The sequence below is a fragment of the Amyelois transitella genome, chromosome 10 (assembly GCF_032362555.1).
Source record: "Amyelois transitella isolate CPQ chromosome 10, ilAmyTran1.1, whole genome shotgun sequence".
Classification (NCBI taxonomy): domain Eukaryota; kingdom Metazoa; phylum Arthropoda; class Insecta; order Lepidoptera; family Pyralidae; genus Amyelois; species Amyelois transitella.
Genome location: NC_083513.1, coordinates 5,142,042 through 5,168,455, shown reverse-complemented (window position 1 = coordinate 5,168,455; position 26,414 = coordinate 5,142,042). Strand labels below are relative to the sequence as shown.

The following is a 26,414-nucleotide window of genomic DNA, read 5'->3' as shown; positions in this document are numbered from 1 at the left end:
CATTGTAAATAGTTTTATTAATGCTTTAATATGATGTTTTTAAATCTGTATCTAATGGCAAATATCCAAAATACGTAAAATGCAGAGAAAATATTTTGGAAAATGTCCTAGAGGATTTTTAGTCTGTGATACAATTAGCAATTTACTAGCAACACTGAAATCATATGACAGTCAGCCACTTATTTTCGAACAAAATGGCTGTGAAAATGGTCCTGTTTTGGATTTCCCTTGTTTTATCGATATTAGGTAAGTATTCATTATAAAAATTTTACTTTAAATCGAATAAAATATGAGTTCTGTTACTAATATAAAACCATATTATTTTAGGCTCAAATGCCTCTGGCGAATTGAGTATACTGTACAGCCCTTCATCCCTTAAATTTTCTGGAGGATCTGAACTTTACGAGAGTTTCTTGAAGGAAATATACTCTGCTTCGCTTGGGTTGTCTGTAGAAGAGGTAAGCAGCCTTTATACTTTTCAAGAACTCTTATCGCTAGTTACGCCCTACGCTTTTGGGTTCCTAAGATTTTCAATATACCTATTGACTTTATTGATTTGGAAAAATATTAGGCTCAACTCTTAAAACGGGCCACCGCCAGAGAGGTTGGGGAGGGGGTGGGGAGGGTGCAGGAGGGTTTGTATGACCCCCCCCAAGTATTTTTTTTTGCCGGAAGCCCCCCCTTTTTTTTTACGAATTTTTGAAAATCTTAAAAATTGCACTAAACAACGCAATATTTTCGGTTTGTCATTGTAAACTGTGTTAATTTAGTATTAAATAATTAGTTTGTCCATTAAACATGTACAACACATTAATTAATATATTTTAGCACTAAAAATATAGTCAAAAACTTTGCTTAAAAGTAAAAACAAAAAAGACACTAACTATGAACAGAACGCAATCCGCCGTTTTGGTTATGTGCTACTGTCATCTTATCTACTGACTTCGAAAGTAGCTGTCGGTAAACAGACAGCAGGGGGTGCAGGGGGGCGCAGCCCCCCCGCACGGGGGGTCGGGGGGCGGTAGCCCCCCGCAATGAAAAGAAACAAATTAGTCACAAATCAACTCGGTTTGGTTAGGTTAGGTTAGGTTGGTGTAAACCACCAAAGCGGAGCGAGCGAAGCGAGCGGAGCGTTCAAACTGAGTAAAAAAGTATAATAGACAGTACGTATAGGTTAGGTTAGGTTTAGCTCACCTTCACCCCTTTCATCCCTTCTGACTTTCCCCTCCCTTGCCCATCTGGCGGTTAATGACCTTTAGCACACTTTTTATATGAAAACTTTAAAAATTCGTAAAAAAAAAACTATAGGCTTCCGGCAAGGGGGGGTCACGGGAGGGGGGGTGTTAACCCCTCCCCCATCCCTCTGCCCCCTCCCCACCCCTCTCCGGCGGTGGCCCGTTTCAAGAGTTTAACCAAATATTACAAAGCCATGAAAAGACTTACTTCAATTTTTTTTGTTTTAGAGTTCCCAATGGGATGGTATGTATATAAGTGATCCCTTCAGTACTCCAGAAGCTGTTGTAGAAGTTTATATTGATGGTGCTACCTCCCTCACAGATGCTGTAAGTGTTATGATAATCATAGATATAAGTTAAGTTCATAATATTAAATGTATCTAAATCACATTTGTAAAATATAGTTAACTACTGAAAATATATTTTGCTTCCCATTAAATTGATTTTACAAATTGGTAAGTAGAAAAGTACATAATTAAGGGTTTTGTTATTTATTTTTGTTCAGGCTGACTTGAATTCCAAGAATTTTCCCCTGAAAATTGATGAATTTGAACCGGATTCATATGAAGCTTTGAGACATAGAATTCACCAACATTACCAAAATAATGCAAATAATGTGGTTAAAGTCAATTTGTCAGACAAAGACCAGGTAAGAAAATAATTATAATATTTTGACAGCCCTAACAAGCAAATACTAGTATGGAAAGGAGAAAAACAACTACTTACAGTTGGCTATGTAGTCATTCGGCATTAAATGTGATTAATGTAATAATTAAAATGGTTTTGTACATTAATTGTATAACATTTTAGTTGGCTGCCTACCATCGTATATTTGGAGAAATTCAACCTGTGAAACCAACCAGACAAAATTTGGAGTACTTGAAATATAATATCGAAGAAGATGCACACTTCCTTTCAGAGTTGGAGATGTTGAAGGCTTTAACTGAAAAGGTAACTATATACTAAAAACTTATTGATTTCCTGCCTGCAAAGGAAGGTTTTATATGAATATCCCTTTAGGATCAAAGATTTGATATAATTGATTGAAAGGTGCAGATGCAGCTCTTCACCAACTTTCATAATTTAAGATATAATATTAATTATGCCATTCTCAAATCTTCTTCTCTATATATAAACTTTTCCTTTAACCATGGATCCTGGATTAGGTGGGTCAGGTTTTTACACAAAGCCACTCCAATCTGATCTCTGCAACCATTGCAGGTAAATCTAACCCATATTGAATTACCTGTATCAAATAGCAGGTACCCATAGCCGTGACTTTTTGTACACTAAAATCTAGAAAAACTAATGTTGAAAAATTTTGCCTTCTTAGCACTTTAGTATAATTATAAAAAAATAAAAAAACATATTGGATCAATCATGGTTATGCATCCAGTCACCTGAATGGTTTTGTCACAATGTTTTCCCTCACCATAAGAGCATTGGTATAGTACTCAAACTGATGAACATAACTTTGAAAATAGTCTACATGGCCAAAGTGGCATTCGAACCTGTACCTTTATGCGCATCACACATTTTAACGGCACCTCACCGCTTCAACTACCAATGCTCTTTGTTGTTTATAAAATAATAATGTTAATTATGTTTTTTCATTTCAGATTGATCTCATCAATACAGATAATTTAGTTGACTTCTACAGCTTCCGATTTTTGTCACTTCATGCTCTTTCAGATTTCCATGGGCCTTACTCTCCCCAAACTAAGGAAGCCAAAAAGCTTTTAGGTCAGTAAAAAAATTGCTTTCTATTTATTAACAAACTGTTAAAAATTCTAACATATATTCTCAATCAATTGCTTCGTAGAATTTAAATTGCATTAAACAAAACATGATAATCTTAACTTGGAAAATAAGGTTGTTTTATAAGTTAACTATATTATTGTTTTTATAAAAAAAATGTTCCTTACAGGAGATGCTTTGATAGCATTTAGCAAAGCCTTCTCGAGGGCCTACGATGGATCTGTTCTAGTGGCTGTTGTAACTAGCGATGTTGCCCATACAAGAAGAATGATCCGTTCTACCAATATGCTCCGAAGCGATAATAATGTATGAATTTCTTTATTACATTCAAACATTTCTATCTTTATCACAGTATTAATTTTTTTTTTAAAATAAAGTCAACTGAAATAAAAGCTTGTATGTATAATGAACTTGGGAATATGCTATGAAAGATATATTGGCAAAGATAAAAATATATAGTGCCGTGTGTTTCTTGGCAGTATCTTGTAGCTCCCGTCCCTTAAGAGTAAGTCCAATCTATATCTTTCAATGGATGTTGTAAAAGCGACTAAGGAATAAGGCAAATATTTTTTTTCTTATTGGTCATGGCCTTTCAGTCTTTTCAACATGACTTCACTATATGTATGTGTAAAATTTTATAGATTTGCCATTATCCAAAGTTTCAGAAGTCAGAAGGGAGTCAGTTCATGATGACTGATAAATGACTTGACTTACCCAATCTTGGATCATGGTCGAAAGGCGCACCCTGAGCCCCTTTCCAGAGATGAGGATTTGACCGGGATTTCCACCAAGAGGAAAGAGGCTTAAATAAATCATATTTTCAATGAAATAAAAGATTTTCTTTTGAAAATAATGCACTAAATTTTCTTTTCAGTCTAATATTACAGCCGATTCTAACTTCTCCGCCATTTTCAACATCATCCTTTGGTTCAGCATCGTGTTCGCGTTCAGCCTCGTGGCCATTGTTTACGCCATCATGGATATGGATCCTGGCAGAGACTCCATCATCTATCGTATGACCAGCACGAGGATGAAGAAGGATAACTAAACTAGTATACACATAGTTGAGATATTTTATCAACTGAGTTTATAACTCTGGTTCTAAAATTACCAGAATGTTACATAGAGTCAAAACACCAACGACTGTTTGTTAGGTCATATTTGTAGTTTTCAAACAATGTAAATGAGAGCTACGAATGATGACTAGGTAGTTATTTGTTGTGTTAATTTGTTGGAATTTGTGAAATGTGAGCAATTTATATTTATTTGCGATCTTGTTAACCGATTCGTTGCGGCGCACATTTTTAAACACTTAGCAGTTGCGGCATACAAATATTTTGTGACACGTCCGCCGTGTCAAACGCCATAGCGTTTGGTGACACGGTAGCCGTGTCACCCGCCATGTCTGAAAATTTATATTCTTTTTCTTGGTTTTTACACGTGTAATGACTTGATTCACTTAATTGAAAGCAAACCACGCATGTAAGCGGAAGGTAACGTCGTTTTAAGTATTTTTTGAGTGAGTTTATTAAGTGTTTTCCTGAAAATGGCTGGCAAGTTACTTTTCTGTTCAGAGGTAGCAAACATTTTGTAGGTTTCGAAGTTAAAAAATGAGTGAGTGAGGTTAATTAAATAGATGTGTGTGTCCGATGTAAACTACATTCGATGTTAAATTCAAATAATGTTTTTAGGTAATACATAATATTAGTAATGTTAAACACTCGTTGTAGTTTCAGTTTTTTTTTTCATTAATTTTTAGATCAAAATAATGTTTTTAGGTAATACATAATATTAGTAATGTTTTACACTCGTTGTAGTTTCATTTTTTTTTCATTCATTTTTCAGATCAAAACAAAGTTACAAAACGTGGTACTTAATGCCTTCATCTGCGAAACTGAAAATTTTAGTTTCGAATCTCAGACTTTGTTCACGAAAGAACTTTTGCCAAAGAAAACTAAATTATGAAACCTAAACTATACTAAAGCAAGAAGAACTCCCCGACTCTCAGCCTTATGATGATTATTTGACCTACAGTAAAGAAGAGACTACTCACGAATGCACTAGGCCGTTATTGCCGTAATAATAAATTAGTAAAATAATAATAAGTGCCGCTTTGTTTTGGTTATTAATATTAATACAATATAAAAAAGGTTGAAAATCCCTGATTTATTCTATTTCATAGAATATTCAGAAACGAACCCTACAGGCTTGATTTACGTAAAAAACTAGGATTATTTGTTCAGGGTAGAATCTTCTAAAACGAAAGTTGAGAGAGATACAATCAATTTTAAAATGGCACGTCTACCGAGTCATACGCCACACGTTAAAAAAATATATGACACGACTGCCGTGTCATCCGCAACGAATCGGTTAACAGTTACCTTTCATTCAGCATTTGAAATACTGTGTATATATTCTATATAACTGTAAGCATAAATTATAATGAAATTTAATAGGAGATCTTAACAATTTTTCCGAGTGTTAGTGTAGCAGTATTACATAAAGTGATTACAGTATAAATGTGTTTTCTTAGCTTATCTTGGACTTTGAAATACATTCCCTCTACTATTACAAATATGGTTTTATTCATTGATATATTATTGCTAGGTTTTAATCTATACTGTATCTATACTGTATATATTATAAAGCTGAAGAGTTTGTTTGTTTGACCGCGCTAATCTAAGGAACTACTGGTTCGAAAAATTATTTTTGTGTTGAATAGACCGTTTATTGAGGAAGGATTTAGTCTATATAACATCACGCTGCAACTTTTAGGAGCGAAGAAGTAATGGAAAATTTGAAAAAAGCGGGGAAAATTATTTAACCTTGAGGGTTCCAATGATGCCCAAAATAACTATTCCGCGCGGAGTAAGTCGCGGGCACAGCTAGTTATTTATATGTATGGTAAATATTTTGTAATAAATAGCTAAAAATTAAAGTTTTCTTAGTGTATAAACAAATTTATTAAGGCACTTTTCTTCAGATATATTTCTTAAAATATATTTTTTAATCTTAAGTTAATTGGATTAACATGTCCTACAAATGTTTACTAATCACAAACAATTTTAGACAGTCCTTGGCCAAGGCATTAGTTAAAGCCATAAAAATATAGTAACTTCGAAGTTACCTATGTATATTTCTTATTATAATTATAAATTTGAAATACATATTAGTTTTTAGTATCAGTATAGCATAATTTGCATACAATCTTTATTACCTAAATATGAAGCCACATTGTTATGAATACAGTGAAACCTGGTTAAGTGGGACCTGGATAAGTGAGAAACCTCTATTATTAAGAGTTGCAATGAGGTCCCGGTTCTTTTTCATTAAATTACCTCTGTTAATAGGACTTTTTGAAACTGGTTAAATGAGATTTGGATTCTAAGACTTTTTCGATGTTTACCTCTATAATTGAGATTGTGTAGCTCAATTATCTGTATAAGTGAGACAAATTAATCAGGTCTGAACACGTTTTGACATGTTTGTTTACAAACATTTCGCATCGTCTTCCGCGCATGCTTTGTTTATCAGTACTATCTCAGGTTTTGATCTTAAAACAAGGAAATAAAAGTGTACAAAATGTCTAAACGTAAATATAAAACGTTATCAGTATCTGAAAAATTAAAACTTCTATCAGATTATGATTGTGGAAAGTCGCGTGATGAACTGTGTAGGGAGAATAACATACCAAAGTCAACCCTGTGTAGAATTATTCAAAATAACGAGAAAATTCGGTCTCAGTGTATTGATGGAAAAGGAAAACTCAAACGAATACGAGCCGCAGAGTATCCTGAACTTAAAAAGTGTCTCTGTACATGGATAAAGCAGGTACGGAATAATAACATTCCAATAAGCGGACCAATGATTAAAGAGAAAGCTGAAGAATTTGCAAAAAAGCTCCATTTTGATAATTTTTCTGGCAGTAATGGGTGGTTGGAAGGATTTAAGAAAAGAAACGATATCACATTCAAAAATGTTTGTGGCGAGAGCAATTCTGTGGACAATAACGAATGTAATGAGTGGATTAAAAACCTTCCAGCTTTATTACACGATTATTCCCCCGATGACGTATTCAACGCCGATGAAGCGGGCTTATTCTACAAGTGTCTTCCGGATAAAACATTTACGTTCAAAGGTCAGCCTTGCCATGGTGGTAAATTGAGTAAAGATCGAGTCACAGTACTTGTAAGTGCAAATATGTCTGGGACTGAAAAACTGCCACTTCTTTTAATTGGAAAATCTAAGAGCCCAAGATGCTTCAAGGTTATTAAAATGTTGCCTGTTAATTATAAAAACAATAAAAAGGCCTGGATGACTTCTGAATTATTTGCAGATTGGTTAAAAAAAGTGAACGCCGATATGAGGGCCCAAAAACGAAAGATCATTATGTTTGTTGACAACTGCACAGCTCACAACAATATGCCCAAATTAGACTATGTTACATTATTGTACTTACCCGCCAATACCACAAGTAAATTACAGCCCATGGATCAGGGTATTATCAACAACTTTAAGGTTTACTACAGGAAGGAAGTTGTTCAGTATGTTCTTAAATCTATAGAAGAGGATAAAAGCCCAGAAATTAACATCCTCCAGGCCATGAGATTTGCGAGAAAAGCTTGGTTTTCTGTTAGCAAAACTACAATTAGTAATTGCTTCAAAAAAGCTGGATTCAAAGTCACGAATGTATCTGAACCTGAGAGCCTACAAGAGGAGCCAGAGATCTGTGAAACTTTTCCAGAATGGGATAAATTATTTACTGAATGTAGGAATGAGCAACAGGCGACTTTTCAGGATTTCGTTTCTATGGATAATAATGTACTCATTTCAGAGGAGCTCAATGATGATGACATAGTTGCTATGTATTCTTCTTTGGACACAGAAGAAGAAGAAGAGGAAGAAGACTGTGAAGAGACTCCAGTGAAAATTTCAAAGTGTGAGGCAATGGAAGCTTTAGAAACTTTACACAAGTATTTCGAAATGTCAAATGTTGATGATTCTAATATTTTTGATCGAATTTATTATATCGAGAAACAGGTTTCAGCAACTAGCAATCAAGTACAAACAACCATTACCGATTACTTTAAGTCATAATCGTTACAATATTGTTTTTTTTTATATGTAGTACAATCATATCTACTACATTAAATTCTTAACACCAAAAATACGCATTTTTATTAACATTTCCACGTCTAATAAAAGAATAAAGGCACATTTCTACCTCTGTAAAGGGGCCTCTGTAAATGAGACAACTATAATTTTAAACCTGTTTAATTGGAAAACTGGATTATTGGAAACTCTCAATAATTGGTACATATGTCTTGGTCCCTTGAGATCCCAATTAACCAGGTTTCACTGTATATTACAATTTCCTAAACCAGATCAACTAGTACAACTCTTAATAAATAATTAATTGATTATTAAATATTAGGTATCTCAGAGAACATTACTAAATTATTTTTGAGATAGAATTAAAAAAAATTCCAGCAGTGATTTACTTTAAAATATACTAGAATTACACAGTTAATTTGTTTTGAAAATTCCGTTATCGAATGCGCGGCGCTGTCAATCTATGGGTTTCGTAGACGTTCTATCGTCGCACCGTATAGTGGTGCGCCCGCCTCAGCCTACGGCGTAGCTCCTGCGGGAACCTCTCGTAGCAGCGGCGGCAGGCGGGCCTCTCGTCGTACTCGTAGAACTTGCTCTTGGTGCTGAGCGGCGCGTCGCACACGGCACACGCGAAATGGTGGACACACCACGCCTTGTTCAGCGCCGTGAACACTGTCAAACGGTAATCATTGATTTTGTTACACTGATAAGGAAATTTAACCTTCAAAGTTACACCTTCTTATCTATTAAGTCTTAAGCGACATCATACTTTTTCTATTATGTTCAACTATAGTAGTTGATTTATTGATTCTGGGCTTTTACATTCTTTATTACGTATTCGATTATCGCCAGTTCAATAATGCATAATATGCTTGAGATGTAATACAGTATTAGTCATTAGTCCAGTGGGTTTATTCACTAACGTTTATATGATAGGCATAGGTATATGTCTTCGGTCTATTTGGTGAAGCTTAAAGCGGAAGAGAATATAAGACAATGCCTTGTCAATATTTGTACTACAGCTGAAATTTAAAAAAAAAACAGTCTGTTGTATGCTACTAACCGTCCCCGGCGATAACTTGATTGCAGACATAACAGAGATTGCCGAACAACTGGTGGTAATGTTGCTCGCAGTACGCCAGACCCTTCCTCTCGTAGTGACGGTGACCATGGAATGGTTTCTCGCATTTGGCGCACACGAAATGCTGAAATACAATTTTATGAAACTTGGACATGTAGTGAATTTTCGAGATTCTCTGCTAATGGTGAATAAAATCATTATTTATAAAATGTTTTTGACCCCATTTGCAAATAGTTAACTTTGGGAAAATGTTACTATAAGAGCTATGTCATCCCTTAATGTATTATTTATTTGTCAAGCAGTAAACTTAGTAAACATAAGATAAAAGTAAGGTATTTTTCTTGCTTTTGAAAATCTTATATTCAGGCTTCTGTGACGCAGCGGTAGTGTGCTTGTCTGTGGCACAATAGATTTTGTTTATTGGCTTGGGTGTTTATCTATACGTATGTATAACGTTTTAATTATAAAATATAGCATTGTTGCGGGAGCGATGATTCGGGCTCGACCGCCAGTTATGCCTGGGGACCGCGGCCCGACATTGTTGTTAATATTGCTCCAATCCGTGAAATCTTTGCTTGCACGATTTAACCTTTCCCTGATTTGATGGATAGCGTCGCGTGATTGGTTGTTATGACTTGTGGTGTTGAGATGTCGCCACTGTATCGTTGAGTTAGTACTTTGTAACACTAGTCTCGAACTTTACTTCGAGGCCAGATCAATTTGTGTAATTTGTCCTGTATATAATAGATATATTTTCAAAATAGGTACATATACAAGGTATCGCTTATTGATGCCAACCCAATATATATTATATATATTAACAATTCCAGGATCATTGTCAAACGTTATATTAATACAGTTTCACTGCTCCAGAGGAGCTGAGGTGTTGCATTTGACAATGATTCATATTGAATCTTGGTGAAAGAAACCTGAATCGTACAAGATGAATACACCTATAGTCGCCTTTTTTGACATCCATGGGTAAAGAGATCCTATGGTCCTATTATAGTACAAAAGTATCTATTGTTAAATGATATTACCTCCACATGCCAATGTTTCCCAAGGGCAGTGACGATTCTCTCTTCTATAGGGCGCCGGCAAGCTCCACAAATCGGAATACCCATCTTGTCATGGCAGCGCAAGCAGAAGAGTTTGTTCTGAAAAGTGCACTCGTATATTATTTAACTATCTTCTCACACCAACTGAAGAGATCCAAACAAAAATTCACTCCAGGCACAAAAACTGAAAGTTTTCTATTTAAATGGTTGGAAGCCGCATGAAATCAGAGCCTACACCTAACCTTGATAAGCATCAACGTTCCTATATATTAGAGGCCTAAGCTCGCTTAGCCACCGTCGCAATTTAAGAACCTTTTTAGTTTTATATGGGACAGGGCCGGCCTCGTTAAACTATTAAGGACCAAATTGCGAATTTGAAAAGTTGTTATGAGTACCCGCTATGATAGAGTATGTATTAAAAGAGTAAAGAGTGTAGATGAAGCGGGAGAGTTCTGTAGGGATAAAATGGAAATTCATAGTTTCTGCCCGCTCAAACCGGTGTGATATGATGAGTATACAAATTTATGTAGAAAATAGCAAATTAGACTTACGACATCGTTAGCGGCGTACCCGGAGCGATGCTTCACCTCTCGCGCAGTGTGGTCGAGCTCCACGCCGCAGGTGGCGCACGTGAAGTGGTACCCGTGGTACACCTCGCCGCGGTACCGCAGCGGCTCGCCGTCGATAACACCGCTGTTATGAGGAAACACATTCAGTAGGAATCTTGGCAGAAATAAGATCTAGGCGAAAATAAGATAATGCTAGTTGTATAAATGTTGTGTAAATGTACTAACCACCAAGGTTTACAAACAAAAACCAAAATTTTTATGCAATCCAATAACCTACAAATAAGGAACAGTTTTTTTACAACTACTAGTAAATTCACCTATGCGCTCACCAGTCAGTCAGTTTTATCTTTTAATTAAACTGAACAGAAATTTTAAGGCTTCTATCGTACAGTAATTTAAGTTTAGTTTTCAGTTATACCTAAAGAATGCAGGCAGTGATTTTTGCCATGGACTTAAGAGATTAATAAAATCTCCTTTACAAATTCAGAATTCCTATTAATTTACTCAAATACTACCATTTGCATTTCGGAAAGCGGACCCGCAGTCTCGAATCGAAACATGCGACACTGAGAAAAAGTACTTACTGGCATTTATGGCACATATAGTTCTGAAGCCCGTCCGCCTTGATGCGAGCGTTGCAGGCGTGGCACAGAGCGCGGCCCGCGTGCTTGATGAACCCAGCGTCGGCCAGCTCCACGCTGCATTCCTCGCAGCGGAAGCAGGCTGGATGCCAGTTGGCATTCATGGCCTTTATAACGCGACCGATGATGAACTCGCCTGTAAATTCATTAAGATTTGCTTGTTAAGTTACATACATACATATGATCACGTCTTTATCCCTTACAGAGCCAACAGTCTTGAAAAGAATGATAGGCCACGTTCAGCTGTTTGGCTTAATGATAGAATTGAGATTCAAATAGTGACGGGTTGCTAGCCCATCGCCTAAAAGAAGAATACCAAGTTTATAAGCCTATCCCTTAGTCGCCTTTTACGACATCCATGGGAACGAGATGGAATGGTTCTATTCTTTTTTTTTATTGGTGCCGGGAACCACACGGCTTGTTAAGTTAAATAGTGATTTTTGTTACATTGAACTTTGCTAAAAATTAATATCATAAAAATTTGGCATCAGTGGTCAAGGGTTAAGGTAGCAGACTCAAAAAGCGTGAGCCGTGATCCAAGCTGGGTTAGATTATATTGCAGGGTTGTGGAGGTCCAAATAAAGTTTGCTTAATGTAAAACCCTAACCTACTCTCGCCAGGATTGTGTCACAGGTATACCACCATCTATTCAGAATTTAGACGCAACGTAACTAACGAATGAAAGATAATGATTAAATTTTAACTTGCTAGTAAAATTATCATCCCTCATTCCTTAATAAAGAAATAATTGTTTTTTTTAAATTTCGTTTATTGTAAATAATAGCTGCCACAAACTTACCACATTTCCCACAGCATGGCGCAAACAGCACTTGAAAGTCGCGCTCACAGTACTTGCGGCCTTCAAACTCGTAAAACACGCCATCAGGGAAAACACGGAAGCATTGGGCGCAACTATAAAAAAGGAAGAATAAAATATTAATAACATATTGATTTTATTGATTTAAAAGAGGCAGTTAACAGCTATCTTTTCTAAATGTCTTATCACATAATTCTAAAAAGTAAGTCATTTGCTTTTTAAATTTGAGAGTTTTTGCCCTCAATGTCTGATTGAAAATATAAGTTCTAAGGTCCGGCACACGCAAACAATGGGTTTTCTTTTCTTCAGTTGTAGTTATTGTGAGTATAGAAAATTTGGGAATTTCAATCTTTTCCATCAGTTTGCAAAATAAAATCCTTAATAGTGTAGTTTAGTAAATAAAGGGTTGGATTGGGTAATTGGGAATTGAACACATATTGGCAGGAGCCCTGCCCACCCCACTTTACTAAGTTATGTGATGATTGGCTCTGTCACTTGAGGCATAATAATAAACCTGCTTGTTTGTAAACTGGGTAATTCAACTTAATCTACTCAGTGCCAACAGTTACATATGTGACAAATGGCAGGAGTCAGGAAAAATTTTGGTAAATTAATTTGGTTATTGTAAGTACCTATATAATTTTACTTACACAAAACAGTTTGTATGCCAAAGTTCACCATTGGAGTTGACAATCTTCTCGTTGGGCTCAAACCCCTCGCTGCAGCGAGTACAGAACATGTTGTCAAGGGACATAGTCGCTATTCTGCAAGAAACATGGAACTTTAATCTCATTAAAAATTGTGTGATCATTAATAGACTTGAGGAAACTGTTAATATTGACTAAGCCTGGATATATTGATGTAATTAGTATTATTAGTTATGAGTAATTAAGATAACAACAAGCAAAATGTTGCGTAGGTACATATAAGCTCTGAAATCCCTAAATTTTTAATGAAATAGAACCATTTATTAAGAAATTCTTGTATGTTGTATTAACATCACATAAAATACCTAATATTTGATAAAATAATATTCATTTTTTTAGAAATATATGTTTATAGTAAGAAATGTTCTTAGTAAATATAAGTGTTGAAAATAAAATCAATACTAATTTATTACATGATTTGTGGTGGCATTTAAGATATGATATCGTGGGTGCAATGTTATGTCCATTTATAGTAGGCCAACCACTCCCTACAAGCAAATGTTGCTTACCCAGGCATTTTGCACCACAATCACCACCAATTTCAACTTTCTGCCAAAAAGAAGAATAACTTTTTATAAAAAATTACTCATTTTATTATTATTTCGCCGTGTATTCAATAATATTTTAAAACTAATAGCTGGAATGATGTCATGTTCTTGGAAGTAGGTAGGTACCAAATGGAACAAAAATAGAAAACTTACAAGGTGGAATGTTTGGTGGATAGGAAACAAGATACTTACGTCTTATTAAATTTTTTGAAATCTAAATAGCTATTTGTTTGAAAATACACTACCTATCTTTGTCATTTATAAAGAAGAATGTATCTAACTAAAAAGATTCTCAGCATATATCGTAATCGACTCGACAGACGACAGACAGCAGTGTTGCCAACTCCGACCTAAGGCTTGTAGCTAGCTATGACATATAGCAGAAAGTTGCTAGATTGGGTATTTTTGTGCCACCTAAAAAGTTGCTGGAAGTAGCTATATCTAAATAAATTTTAAGATGATAATTCACGAAATAAAACAAAATTAAATCAACTATTCTTCATAAAAATTAAACAGTTAATCTATACTTATTAGGAATATTCTTCATCTATGGTACCTGCGATTGAGTTTGCAATATTTTTCTTTAGTACCGATTTAGGTAACACGTAGTTGTGACAGCATTGGCCCTTTTGCGTAGTGAGTCTCTTACATAAAGGACAGCATTAAGAGTTATTGAACTCCTTTTGTTCCTCCGTTTATTTTTAACGATATTTATTTGGGAGAAATATCGTTCTATCTAAGCACCTGAATGGGAAAGTGAAAGACATGCTTATAATCAAATATATAACCCTTAGAAGCATTTTTAAACTTTTTGACTTCCACCCGAAATGATACGATTTCACGTGAGAGCCATTTAAAAGAATAAAGATTATACTAGTGCTATGTGGTTCCCGGCACCAATACAAAAAAGAATAGGACTATTCCATCTCTTTCCGATGGATGTCGTAAAAGGCGACTAAGAGATAGGTTTACAAACTTGGGATTCATTTTTAGGCGATGGGCTAGCAACCTGTCACTATTTGAAGCCGTTAAGCCAAATAGCTGAACGTGGCCATTCAGTCTTTTCAAGACTGTTGGCTCTGTCTGCCCCACAAGGGATATAGACGTGAACATATGTATGTATGTAAGATTATACTACTGCAGTTCAATTCGGATAAGACTTTTTGTAAAAGTCATGAAGGCTCACTCTGGTAGTTGTGTTTAGCTACCTACAGTAAGTAGTTTATTTTGGGGATAAAATTTTTACCATTGTAAGCATATAAAAAAATTTCAAAACCAAAAGTTGCTAGAAAAAGTAGCTTAAAAGTTTAGCTAAAAGTTTTTAAAAAATGTAGCTGTCTGACTTCAAAAAATTGCCAAATCTAGCTACAAAGTTGCCAAGTGGGCAACACTGCAGACCAGAGCAGACTGATTTGATTGAATAATTCGTGTCAAGTGTCGGTTGAGTTTTTTACACGAATGTAATGTTGCTGCTGGATGAAAATGAAAGAATCGGTTATCGAGGTATTCTGAGGTAAACATTATATATTTATTTAGCTTAACTTACGCACGTACGTTGTACATGCCATCCATTGAAATTAATCCCACCGACTTCGTCTCATTGCCTGTCACTCTAAAATATATAAAAAACTGTCATTGTCTAAATGTCAACAGCAAGTGTCATGAATGTCATTTCAGAATTTGACAAAATATAGGTAGGTTCGGATGTGTCATGTTTAGAGAGCGCGCGCGGCAAAAAATCAAAATATTTTATTAAATTGAAATTGATCGTAATAAGTAGCTGCTAGCTGAAGAAAAAAAAATGGACCAAAATGCTAGTGAAGACAGCTATAATTCTCTAAAAGAGATGATACTTGATGAGTCTAAATTAGTTACATATGCCTCTCTCAGTAAAGATTTGTGTATACATGTGAATGACAGCAAGCGTTTACTGGGCCAGTTTATTGAAGATCTAAAGAAATCTCAACCTGATATCACTTTGAATGTTTATTATGTTGTATCTGGTTTAACAGAAGGTAATAATGCACTTACTACAGTCTGCTCACAGGAAGACATTGCGTCTGTTAGACAGAAGTTGAGAGCAGTATTCTTTGAACATATTTATAGTGTTAGAAAAGGCTCTTCGTCGGTAGATAATGTTGCTCTCATGTCTGTTAATAGATTTGAAGATTTTCCATTGTGCACAGGACTGATAAAAAGCAATACATGTATAAAACATTCTACAAATGAGATAAGCAGTCTTAAATCAAATAGCCAGGAGGTTGTTGTGATTGATAGCAAGTTAACTAATACAAAAACTAAAAACAAGATAGATAATCATGAACACACAAAACCTGTTAATGGTGAGCGTAGTAATAATATCAAAATCAGTGATGCAAAACAAAATAGTATTAAATCTGAGGTTACATCACCTAAATCTGAAAAAAGGGCAATTGAAAAATCTAACAAAGGTATAGCCAGTTTCTTCAATAAATCAAATGGAGTCAAAAAGCCAAAAAGTGAACCTAATTTACCAAATGTGGTAAAAAAAGAAATAGTTGAGAAACCTGTTATAAAGAAGGAAACCCCTATAGAAGTGAAGGAAGAGAAAGTGAAGGTTGATAAGGAAGAACAAACAAAAGGTGAACCAAAACCTAAGGCAAATGATAGTAAAGCAAAGAACAAAAATCTTAACATCATCAAGAAAAATGCTAAGGTGGACAAGAAACGAAAGAGAGTGTTACAAGTTTCTGATAGTGAAAGTGATGATGATAAAGATGATCCTTTTGCTGACAGCCCAGCTGTTAACATTCAGCAATTTGAATCTGATGATGAAATACCCCCGACACCTACAGTCAGTACTGTTAAAATCACTTCCGGCATTGTTAATCCAAAGAAAAAGAGAAAAATGGTGGACAAAACCTATGATGAAGATGGATACATTTTAACTAAAAAGGAAGAAGTATACGAGAGTTGTTCTGATAATGAAATGGAGGTTGATGCTAAAGAGAACAAAGTGAATCAGATTAAAGTTGAGGTCTCACCAAGTAAGAAAACAAAGATTGGGAACTCGCCTAGTAAGAAACCAAATGGCAAGAAGAAAGTATCCCCAACACAAAAAGGAAAACAAGCAACATTGATGAGTTTTTTCAAAAAAGTCTGAAATAAGAACTAATGTTATGCTTCCGGTAATTTACACGATTTCATCAAAAGACTATCATGTTTGTGTTTATTTATAGAAGTTTCTTATTTGATTTCACTATTTTATTCATGATCATTAAGTGCGAATGTTGCAGGATAAATAAAAGATTTGTATCTATACTGAGTATTTTTTATTGACATGCATTCTGTCAGCTTAAAACTGGCACATCTAGGCTTGATACATTCTTAAGATAATACATAGATTTTTAACATAATGGTTTTATTTACATTTAAAGTTACACTTTGCCTGCCTTATGTTATCTTTTAGTTCCTATAGCTAATACCCAATCTGGCTGCACTTGTACATCAACTAAGTAGGAGCACTTTGTGTTGTATGTGGCAGACTGAACATCTTGGCTGGAGATTGGTCTGAAACAAAATTTTAAATATATCTACTTCTCTCACATGAGACAATATAGATTACAATTTAAGCACATTAAGTTGGTTCTTACATACATATAATCACCATGTCTATATCCCTTACGGGGTAGACAGAGCCAACAGTCTTGAAAAGACTGATAGACCATGTTGGTTCTTTTTAAAATGCTATTAGTAGCACAGTGTATTTTATCTTAGAATGTTGAATATCTATCTCAAATTGATCTTTTTTAAACCACCCAACTTACAATCTAAGTTTGATATAAAAGTTCGACTGGTAAAGAATGCCATATGGCATTAAGTCCACCTATTGTAAATTATTTTAGGAGCAATATAGTTTAAATAAATAAATAAAATGCTGACAAGTATGCTCGTAACATTTATTTTGTAAATAATGCATACCTGCATATAAATTTAGAAATTGTATTTAGGCGGTTTAATAATTGATTCACAGAAAACAATTTCATTTAATAGCCAATTGAAACACGTGTAAAACTTACTTATTCTTAGTTTGATTTTCCCACATGACTTTTACTATGCCATCCATGCCAGTGGAGCATAGTAAAGAGTTCTCAATGGACAGGTCTCCTGGATCTGCTACCACTCTGTTCGTGAGGCTGGGCTTGCCGACTGCGGACCAGTCCAAAGATGTCACCTTCCCATGGTGCCCCCTGTGTTCATGTATGCATGTACATGCGGCCAAGTCCCATACTTTAATCTTCTTGTCATCTCCTAAAACAAATGTTATGCTTTGCTAGTTTTCTTTGGTGCAATTTGGGATACCTTTTCGGAAATCGGAATTTCTATTACTAGCAAGAATAACATACACACATACATACATATGGTCACGTCTATATCCCTTGCGGGGTAGACAGAGCCAACAGTCTTGAAAAGACTGAATGGCCACGTTCAGCTATTTGGCTTAATGATAGAACCGAGATTCAAATAGTGACAGGTTGCTAGCCCATCGCCTAAAAGAGGAATCCTAAGTTTATAAGCCTATCCCTTAGTCGCCTTTTACGACATCCATGGGAAAGAGATGGAGTGGTCCTATTCTTTTTTGTAATAGTGCCGGGAACCACACGGCACTATTACAAAAAAGCAAGCAAGAATAAGTTTAACCAGATTTAAGATTCAAACGGCCTTTAAACTATTCGTTCATAACTAAATTTTTGGCGTGTTGTTGGATTTGAGATCTTTCAAACCAACACGAAAAAACCTACAAGCTAGTAGGTTTTCTTCTGGTCAACAGGTGCCTTGTGCAGAGTTGCTCTTTTCTGATTAGTAATTAAAGACACAATCGTGGATTGACTGACCTTAGGTGGACTGACTCCTCTCCAGAGATCTAACCTTAAAGAAAGAGAAGAGAAAAGTAGGCCTATATTTTATAAGTAGTATTCGTGTAGAATATTTACCGGCGCTGGCGAGGTAGTTGCCGGACGGCGCGAAGGCGAGCGCGCGCAGCACGTCGCGGTGGCCGCACAGCACGCGCACGAGGCGCGCCGCGCACACCGTCCACAGGCGCACCGAGCGGTCCGCGCCGCCCGTCGCTATGTACGCCTCGTTCGGGTGGAACTTCACGCACTGGGGAACGCCGTTTCAAATTTTTAATCAAATACAATAAGGAATCCCAATCAATATTATAAATGAGGAGATGAGGAGATAGTAAGTTTGTTTGTTACCTCTTCATGGTTTATCTACTGAATTAATCTGCTTGTTGACGTTCATGTATTTGGGGAAGGACATAGGGTACCCTTTTATCCCGTTAAAAACTAAAGTTCCCGTGGGATTTCCGAAAAAATGTATTCTTTTGGAGGTGTCGCTAAAATCGTAGTTTTTTGTAGATGTTGCTTTTTGTATGTGGTACTAATTTCATTGATTTTTTATAGTTGGCGTTAAGTTCTTCGCTTTTTGAAGATGGCTCTAAATTGACGCGGGTGAAGCTGCGGGTAAAAGCTACTAGACTATAAACGTCGCGCGTAGTAGTAAGTCGTCGACAACGACGTCGCAACCTATAGCTATTAGATTACCGCTAGTCACAATATTCATAAGACTACAAGTGTTAAAGTACTAATATTGATGGTGTACCTACCTACAGCTCAAAAAACCAAATTAAATAATTAATAGGTTGTTTGTTCCAATTTAATTTTGAAATATAAAATGTACTCACAGTAACATCAGAAGTGTGACCAACAAACACTCGGATCGGGAATGTGCGATCCAGCGACCATAGCTTGGCAGTCTTGTCGTGAGATCCCGTCACAATATATAGGCCATTTTTTGACACATCCATGCACCAAATCGGATAATTGTGACCTCTGAAATATGGCAAAAAAAAAAATATTTATCTCATAGTTATAACTTCAATGATAGTCTGGAAGCGAAGAAACAAAGACTAAATTTTTCTTTTAGGCAATGTGCTAGCAACCTGCACTGTCTGAATCTCAATTCTCAAAGACTAATAGTTCTTCTCTGAACGGATACAGACGTGATATATAGTATTCTAGCTGTGCCCGCGACTTCGTTCGCGTTGAATAGTTATTTTGGGCATCAGTGAAGCCCTCAAGGATTCCCCGTTTTTTTTTTCACATTTTCCATTATTTCTTCGCTCCTAATAGTTGCAACGTGATGTTATATAGCCTTCCTCGATAAATGGTCTATTCAATACCAAAAAGATTTTTTTTTATCCGAACCAGTAGTTCCTGAGATTAGCGCGTTCAAAACAAACAAACTCTTCAGCTTTATTTAAAATATTAGTAAGTATAGATGTATATACCTACTCTCTCTCTTTTTGTATATTCTTCATTGCAGCGTTTGCACACAACTTTGCTTTGGGTTCTCTCCAGAAAATTAGGACCATAACCGGGATTAACGCCAGGATGAAGTAAGAGTTATTTAGGTAAATAATTTAATACCTGTAAATGGACGCGCAAGAGTAATCGCCGAGTTTCCACGCTCTCATCGTGCTATCGTGCGAAGCAGAGAGTATCAATTCTTCTTTCCACAAAACGTTGACAGCTTGTATTGGACCCGAGTGACCCCTGAGTGGTAGGCCTGCGCCAATTTGTCTGGAAAATCATGGGAACTAATTAATGACAAGAAATTGGCATACTATACATGAAAAAAAATCTGAAACTTATATAAGTATACCAGTTTTTATGTTGGACAAAACCTAACATTTCAAAGATGTGATACAGACAGGAGTTATGAAAATTGAATTTTAGGTACATACTTGAAATTTATTTTTGGCAATATATTTCAAGTACAGTCATCAGTCGGTTTCTAAACTGATAAAAGATTTCAAAAGCAAATTTTGAGAAATAACTCACAGGGTATTGTCTTCAGCTGCAGGCTCCACAGGCATGTAGCAGGCCAGCTCGATTTCAGATATATTCCGATTCACTCTCTTTTTCACATTGTTCTGACCGAGATCCCAAAGTCTAATCTCTGAGTTGCTGAAGCCTCCACACAGTATATTGCAGTTTGTATCAGTCTTTGCGCAAATTAAGCTGTAAATATCAGTTAAGTTTTTAAAGTAAACATAATGAAATTAATAATAAACAAACAACTATAATATGTAAATACAATATTTATCTCACGAAAAAACCAAAAAGAAAACATATTTTAAGCCACAAAGACCTGTCTCGAATCTACCTGATACGAAGGTACTCATCACACTGGCAGCATTCCCCCGCTGTATCGCGAGGGAGATGCATTATCAATAATTCTTGCCAAGTGACTAGAAACACTATCAAACATATAGCAACTAGTATTGACCATTTGTCTTGTCACCTTTTAGTTAGCTTAGTCTACTTAAAGAAAATTTTATGAAAATAATTTTGCATGCCCATAGGAATTTACTGAGAAGAGTGTATCTACATATCATCCTGAGAAAAGCATAATAGTTCCTATGGGATTAACTACTACTGCCCTCAACGAAGATATCAGCAAATTCTAGATTTGGATAAATATTTCTTTTTATATCACTCACTGTGTGTCCGGTGCTGATATTTTGTACAGTTTAAGTGGTGCTAATGATTCTCTGACTCCTTTTATCGCATCTTGTAAATCCCTCAACTCCTTGTCCACACTTTGATATTCAGCATGTCCATTACATTTAGCAAAAATATCTATATTTGAAAAAAAAAATTACAAACATTGTGAGTACTGTTATTTCTATGACATACCATAAAGATTGGAATAATAACAAATGCCATATTTATAAAATAGCAAAATTTAAATAATAAACGTGTCAATTTGAGAAAAATTACTCAATTTTTTTTTATAGACGTGTGTTCCGGCGTTAGTCCCAACCATCAGTTATGACGTCATATTCATTAGAAATAATTATTAAGGTATATTATTAAGGAATAATACTACTTCCATTATACCTAATTTTATGAATGCTACCTGCCTTTTATTTCTGTTGTCTTTTCTTCTGAGTTTACTGAGACATTAGTTTCCTCCAATTGCTCTTCTTCATCTTCCTGCAGAGTGATATAGTGTTTAGAAGATTTTTATAAACAACAAGAAAAGATATAGGTTAATGTCAGGCAATGTACTGTGTATAATGTAATATAATAAATAGACTTGATAGAAGAAATAAAGAATGTGTGTAATGTATGTATGTATGTGTTAAGTACTATTAAGTAGAATAAACTGTTTATTACAGAAATACAAAAATAAATTAATTCTAACACTCACAGAATTTTTCTTGTTAGCATCACTGTTCACATCAATATGGAACCAAGTTTGAAGCACTTGTATCAGAAGAACATGTCCATGCTTTGCCAGGTATGCTTTCAACATATTCAGTGCATCTTGGGACAAGTAAACATCATATTTGCTAGACCTAAGGACGGACGGATGGAAGGTACTCTTATATGAGACACACAATTAATAAAACAAGAAATTATTATTAAATTTAAATGGAGAAACATTAACAATGCAAGGGATTCTGAATATTACTATAAAAATAGAAATTCTCAATATTTGTAATGAAAGCCCATTAATCTTCAATGGAGTGAAAACTCTCAAATTGCTTTTATATCAATACTAGCTGTGCCCGCGACTCCGTCCGCGTGGAATAGTTATTTTGGGCATCATTGCAACCCTCAAGGGCGAATAATTTTCGCCGTGTTTTTTTTTCACATTTTACATTATTTCTTTGCTCCTTATAGTTGCAGCGTGATACGTTATATAGCCTAAAGCCTTCCTCGATAATTGGTCTATTCAACACAAAAAGATTATTTCAATTCGAACCAGCACTTCCTGAGATTAGCGCGTTCAAACAAACAAACTCTTCAGCTTTATAATATTAGTTTAGATAATGTAAAATTAATTACCTAAAAGCAGCAATAGTTGGCCGAGATTCAATTTCTTGCAGAGTATATATAGAGCCAATATCATCCAATATTTGATTCATGTAGTCCTTCTCTGGAGTTTCATTGTCTATAGTACCATTTTGAAGAGAATTAAACAGTTGTTCCAAGCTGTTAGGGCGATATAATGCTGATGGCAGATTCCCATCTATAGGTTGATGGTAAGACAAATCTTTTTGAGGCAAAGTTGCAGAGTGCCGCTTAAGAAATACTTGAGCAGCACTGCTGTGTCCACCTCGTAACATTTCCAGGTACAAGTGACAGAGTAATGGACTTAATAATCCCAATAGTTCATTTCTTACTTTCTCATTTTTTATTTCCTTAATGAAGTTCACTAACCTGAAAGGTTTTGACATATGATATAAAATATTTCTTTCTCTACAAACACAATGATTTTAATTAGTAATAATTATACCTTGAATACTGTATGTCGTATTGGGCAAAATCATTGTTGATGCATGAAAATAGGATAGAATTAGTGCGACTTGATTCACATTGAACAATAGTAGCCACCGCCATTTGTTCAGCGCTTTGGTTTGTTGAGTGGGTGTTACTGAACACATCTATGTCCTGAAAAAGCCCAAAATTAGAACTGAAAAATATTTTACATTATACTGAATAACTAATTTTGTTGTTAAAATAATGTAGGTAGAGTACATACAGGATAGTTTCTTCGTTCCAAATATGATGTAACTGCTGCTTTAATGGCATCATTTCTAGATTTCTTAATAAGAGACATTTATTATATTTAAATAGTTTAATTCAATAATTAATTGTAAAATAAAAAAATCCTTCCTAAACACAACAAAACAATGCAACACCGAACGCAAATAGCAATTGTCACTATACTCCCTCCTAGACAGACAGTGACAACGACAATTTTGCTTATTAAACCGTCAAACGCCAATCATACATAATGCCAAATTCAAGCCATATCAAAGTCAGTGCTGCCTACTTGACGCTTTTGACGTTAATTCTAGCGCCCTTTTCAGTTTTTAGAGTTGTAAATGAAGTACATAATTGTAAGTGCCATGTGGTTCCTAGCGCCAATAAAAAAGAATAGGACTACTCCTTGTCTTTCCCATGGATGTTGTAAAAGGGACAGGACATAGGCTAGCGGACCCGACAGACTTTGTTCTGTCAAAAAGATTTGTAACGTAGCAGTTTCTTTTCTTTTCTTTCTTTTCTATGTTTTGTTCTTAACTATGTGGCGACATCTCTACGCCACACGTCACAACAACCAATCACACAAAAACTGTCCTAAATCGCAATTATTTTTTGAAAAAGAAAAAAAAATTCTTGGATTAGAGCATTAATACAACCTCCGACTCAACTCAACAGTTCCCCAGGCATCACACCTAGCCTGGCGGAAGATCTTCCCTTTGGTGGCGGTCGAGCTGAATTATCGCTCCCGCTGTACCTACTTTATAATAGGGGCAAAAAATCCTGCTGAACAGAACCGTCCCCTGGTGACGGGGCGTGAACTTTATACAAAAGCTATAAAGCTCAAATTGACTATATGTTTAAGTTAGAATGTTTGTATGGCAAAAAGAAAAAGGCTGTTTTAAGGGTTTTTTCGGCAATTATTCGAATTTTTCCCGCCGTGAAAGGCATCCTGAAATTTTAAAGAACATTTAAAAACAAAGAATTGGCCAAATTGGTCCGTATGTGCTTACCAACACATTTTGCGATTCATTTTTATATATTAAGATTCGCGATCAAAGCAAAGAATTAAAGTATTTTGTTATTTGTCATTGTCAAAATAAGACATGACATGACATCTTACTGAAGTTGCTTTTGCCCGAGGGAGGTTCTTTTCTACATTCTACATAGCTTTTGTTTACCTTAATTTTGTTTATTTGAAAATTAAAACTATATCATTGAATGCAATTAATTGCTAAATGGTTTGAGTTGAGGAATTTTAGTGCAGCTTAATAACTTTGCGTATTACAACATTTTGCAGATGTAATCTTTTTAAAATGACATAAAGCTAAGTAGGTATTTATTATGAAGTAAGCCATAGAAACTTTGTTTGCCATGGAATCTGAGTGTAGAACCTGTTTAGGTACACAAAATCTTAACCCAATTTTTGCTATGCCAGAGTATGCTGAGAAGTACACGGAAGCCATATTCAAAGCTTCAGCTGTTAAGGTAGAAATAAATGATAACCTTCCACAAGTAATGTGTTCTTCTTGCATTGATTTAATTAACGATAATAACCAGTTTAGAAAAAAGGCCCATAATGTACAAAGAATGCTTCTCAAAAGACTGGAAGACAATTGCTACGATGTCAAATTGGAGCCATTTGAATCTTTGAAATTAGAATCAGGAAGAAGCAATAAGTCCATATTGATTGTTGTATCTGATTTAGACAATTTCGAGGACTTTGATGATAATATAACATTAGACACATTACAATGCAATGAGAATGAAAAAATAAGTATAGATGATAGTAAAATGCAGTATGAAAATTGTGAAGTAGAATTAATGGAGAAAAGAAACATGAATAGAACTAAGACAAAAAAAAGAGAGAGTTCAAAGCTGAAGATAAGTGTAAAAAAAGAAGCAGGTAAAAAAGATATGCAGAAAGTTAGAGAAGAGATAGAATGTGAAATATGCAATAAGATTTTAACATCAAAGCTGTCACTGCGAAATCATTACAAGATACATACAGGCTTTGATGTGGTTTGTGAGCACTGTGGTAAAAAATTTATCACCCGACGTCTACTATTAATGCATTGTCGAGCTAAACATGGTTATGAGAAAACTGACAAATGTTCGTACTGTGACTACAGGGCATCTAATGCTGAGCAGGTTAAAATTCATGAACGCACTCATACTGGTGAGAAACCATATGTCTGTGCAGAGTGTGGTACAGGATTCCATCGTAAGAGTAGCTACCTTCAACATGTTGCTATACACTTACCAGAGAAAAATGTACAATGTGACCAGTGCCCAGCTCGTTTTAAATCAGTAACTTTAATGCGAATCCACAAAAACCGTCATCGAGGTCCACAATATACCTATCGTTGTACAGTCTGTGATAATTCATTTGCCAGACGTCGCAACGTCACACGACATTTACAGAGGATACATGGTCTACCCCCACAGCAGCATATAGATAGATTGAAGATATCATAAAGAGAGACTGATCTAACAGTTCCTAAAAATATATATTTCATTTGAAAAATGGAATCGAGAGTTGTTGACTAGAACTTTTTGGGTTCACATCATGCATTTTAATTATAAAGATATTGTATGGAATTATGATGAAATTATTGTGTCGGAATATTTCAAATATCATACAATTTATACTGCTTATTTGTTTTTTTTTATTATCTACTAGCTGTGCCCGTGACTTAGTCGGGTGGATTAGTTGTTTCGGGCATCATTGAAGCCCTCAAGTATGAATAATTTTCCCCGTTTTTTTCACATATTCTTTTATTTCTTTGCTCCTTACAGTTGCAACGTGATGTTATATAGCCTATAAAGCCTTCCTCGATAAATGGTCTGTTCAACGCAAAAATATTTTTTCAATACGAATCAGTAGTTCCTGGGATTAGCGCGTTCAAACAAACTCTTCAGCTTTTAATATTATTGTTATTAGGTATAATGCTGTCATACAATGGTAAATTACTTTGAATTTTAAATTTCGTAACTTATTTGCAGGCAAATTCATGTTTTTTTTTAGTGAACCGATTTTGATGAAACAAACTTTAAATGTTTTTCTGAGTTAAAGCAATTGGTGAAAGTTTAAAGTAAATCGTTCAGTACTTTCGGAGATAAGCGTGATCATACATAAAAACAGACAAAAAATAAAAAAAAAAATTTTTTGCTTTCTATTATTAATTCTTAGTGTCACTCTATCCATTTCAGTCAAAAATACTAAATGTACAGACAAAATATTTTTACTGTTTTATTATATCTTTCGCTTCTTTAGCTTCCTTCT

The 26,414-nt window shown here is 35.2% G+C and overlaps 6 protein-coding genes across 9 annotated transcripts; 4 read left to right on the top strand and 2 right to left on the bottom strand.

Moving 5' to 3' along the window:
* The first annotated feature begins 112 nt into the window (after positions 1-112).
* On the top strand, positions 113-4,299 carry LOC106137643 (ATPase H(+)-transporting accessory protein 2). The gene is made up of 8 exons (XM_013338503.2): positions 113-246; positions 328-458; positions 1,464-1,562; positions 1,741-1,884; positions 2,046-2,186; positions 2,855-2,978; positions 3,163-3,299; positions 3,868-4,299. Exons 1-8 carry the CDS (start codon positions 165-167, stop codon positions 4,039-4,041), a joined length of 1,032 nt encoding a protein of 343 aa, XP_013193957.2. The 5' UTR covers positions 113-164; the 3' UTR covers positions 4,042-4,299.
* A 2,050-nt stretch (positions 4,300-6,349) lies between these two features.
* On the top strand, positions 6,350-8,348 carry LOC132902132 (tigger transposable element-derived protein 6-like). Its single transcript, XM_060946080.1, has one exon. It carries the CDS (start codon positions 6,576-6,578, stop codon positions 8,088-8,090), a length of 1,515 nt encoding a protein of 504 aa, XP_060802063.1. The 5' UTR covers positions 6,350-6,575; the 3' UTR covers positions 8,091-8,348.
* A 10-nt stretch (positions 8,349-8,358) lies between these two features.
* Positions 8,359-13,874, bottom strand: LOC106137724 (LIM and senescent cell antigen-like-containing domain protein 1). 3 transcript variants are annotated; one of them, XM_013338630.2, is made up of 9 exons: positions 13,719-13,874; positions 13,488-13,527; positions 12,922-13,035; positions 12,254-12,366; positions 11,398-11,590; positions 10,796-10,937; positions 10,227-10,343; positions 9,169-9,310; positions 8,359-8,777 (listed from the first exon to the last, which is right to left on the bottom strand). In XM_013338630.2, the coding sequence occupies exons 2-9, from the start codon at positions 13,493-13,495 to the stop codon at positions 8,587-8,589; spliced, it is 1,020 nt and encodes a 339-aa protein (XP_013194084.2). In that variant the 5' UTR covers positions 13,496-13,527; positions 13,719-13,874; the 3' UTR covers positions 8,359-8,586. The 3 variants fall into 3 exon arrangements, with proteins under 3 accessions (XP_013194084.2, XP_013194085.2, XP_013194086.2); XM_013338631.2 differs by having other exon boundaries at positions 13,772-13,790; XM_013338632.2 differs by lacking the exon at positions 13,488-13,527 and having other exon boundaries at positions 13,719-13,870.
* Positions 13,875-15,222: 1,348 nt separating this feature from the next.
* On the top strand, positions 15,223-16,758 carry LOC106137733 (muscle M-line assembly protein unc-89). The gene has a single exon (XM_013338640.2). It carries the CDS (start codon positions 15,328-15,330, stop codon positions 16,666-16,668), a length of 1,341 nt encoding a protein of 446 aa, XP_013194094.2. The 5' UTR covers positions 15,223-15,327; the 3' UTR covers positions 16,669-16,758.
* Positions 16,759-16,825: 67 nt separating this feature from the next.
* LOC106137732 (TAF5-like RNA polymerase II p300/CBP-associated factor-associated factor 65 kDa subunit 5L) lies at positions 16,826-23,297 on the bottom strand. Of its 2 annotated transcripts, none has more exons than XM_060946196.1 (12): positions 23,127-23,297; positions 22,881-23,057; positions 22,430-22,804; positions 21,789-21,936; positions 21,499-21,571; positions 21,076-21,214; positions 20,414-20,593; positions 20,000-20,152; positions 19,255-19,402; positions 18,500-18,668; positions 17,585-17,816; positions 16,826-17,075 (listed from the first exon to the last, which is right to left on the bottom strand). In XM_060946196.1, exons 1-12 carry the CDS (start codon positions 23,177-23,179, stop codon positions 16,964-16,966), a joined length of 1,959 nt encoding a protein of 652 aa, XP_060802179.1. In that variant the 5' UTR covers positions 23,180-23,297; the 3' UTR covers positions 16,826-16,963. The 2 variants fall into 2 exon arrangements, with proteins under 2 accessions (XP_060802179.1, XP_013194093.2); XM_013338639.2 differs by having other exon boundaries at positions 16,827-17,075; positions 22,881-23,035.
* Positions 23,298-24,262: 965 nt separating this feature from the next.
* On the top strand, positions 24,263-25,784 carry LOC106137689 (zinc finger protein ZFP2). Its single transcript, XM_013338578.2, has one exon. The coding sequence runs from the start codon at positions 24,503-24,505 to the stop codon at positions 25,604-25,606; it is 1,104 nt and encodes a 367-aa protein (XP_013194032.2). The 5' UTR covers positions 24,263-24,502; the 3' UTR covers positions 25,607-25,784.
* The last annotated feature ends 630 nt before the right edge of the window (positions 25,785-26,414 follow it).

Bases quoted from the DNA above. Each gene is read 5' to 3' on its own strand.
- LOC106137643 (XM_013338503.2), top strand. From the start codon at position 165: ATGACAGTCAGCCACTTATTTTCGAACAAAATGGCTGTGAAAATGGTC. The intron at 247-327 runs GTAAGTATTCAT...ATATTATTTTAG, and splicing joins CCTTGTTTTATCGATATTAG to GCTCAAATGCCTCTGGCGAA. The intron at 2,979-3,162 runs GTCAGTAAAAAA...TGTTCCTTACAG, and splicing joins GGAAGCCAAAAAGCTTTTAG to GAGATGCTTTGATAGCATTT.
- LOC132902132 (XM_060946080.1), top strand. From the start codon at position 6,576: ATGTCTAAACGTAAATATAAAACGTTATCAGTATCTGAAAAATTAAAA.
- LOC106137724 (XM_013338630.2), bottom strand. The intron at 10,938-11,397 runs GTAAGTACTTTT...TCCTCATAACAG, and splicing joins TATATGTGCCATAAATGCCA to CGGTGTTATCGACGGCGAGC. The intron at 9,311-10,226 runs GTAATATCATTT...ATTGTATTTCAG, and splicing joins GGAAACATTGGCATGTGGAG to CATTTCGTGTGCGCCAAATG.
- LOC106137733 (XM_013338640.2), top strand. From the start codon at position 15,328: ATGGACCAAAATGCTAGTGAAGACAGCTATAATTCTCTAAAAGAGATG.
- LOC106137732 (XM_013338639.2), bottom strand. From the start codon at position 23,204: ATGTCTCTTATTAAGAAATCTAGAAATGATGCCATTAAAGCAGCAGTT. The intron at 23,036-23,126 runs GTATGTACTCTA...GGGCTTTTTCAG, and splicing joins TGGAACGAAGAAACTATCCT to GACATAGATGTGTTCAGTAA. The intron at 22,805-22,880 runs GTATAATTATTA...AAAACCTTTCAG, and splicing joins TACGACATACAGTATTCAAG to GTTAGTGAACTTCATTAAGG.
- LOC106137689 (XM_013338578.2), top strand. From the start codon at position 24,503: ATGGAATCTGAGTGTAGAACCTGTTTAGGTACACAAAATCTTAACCCA.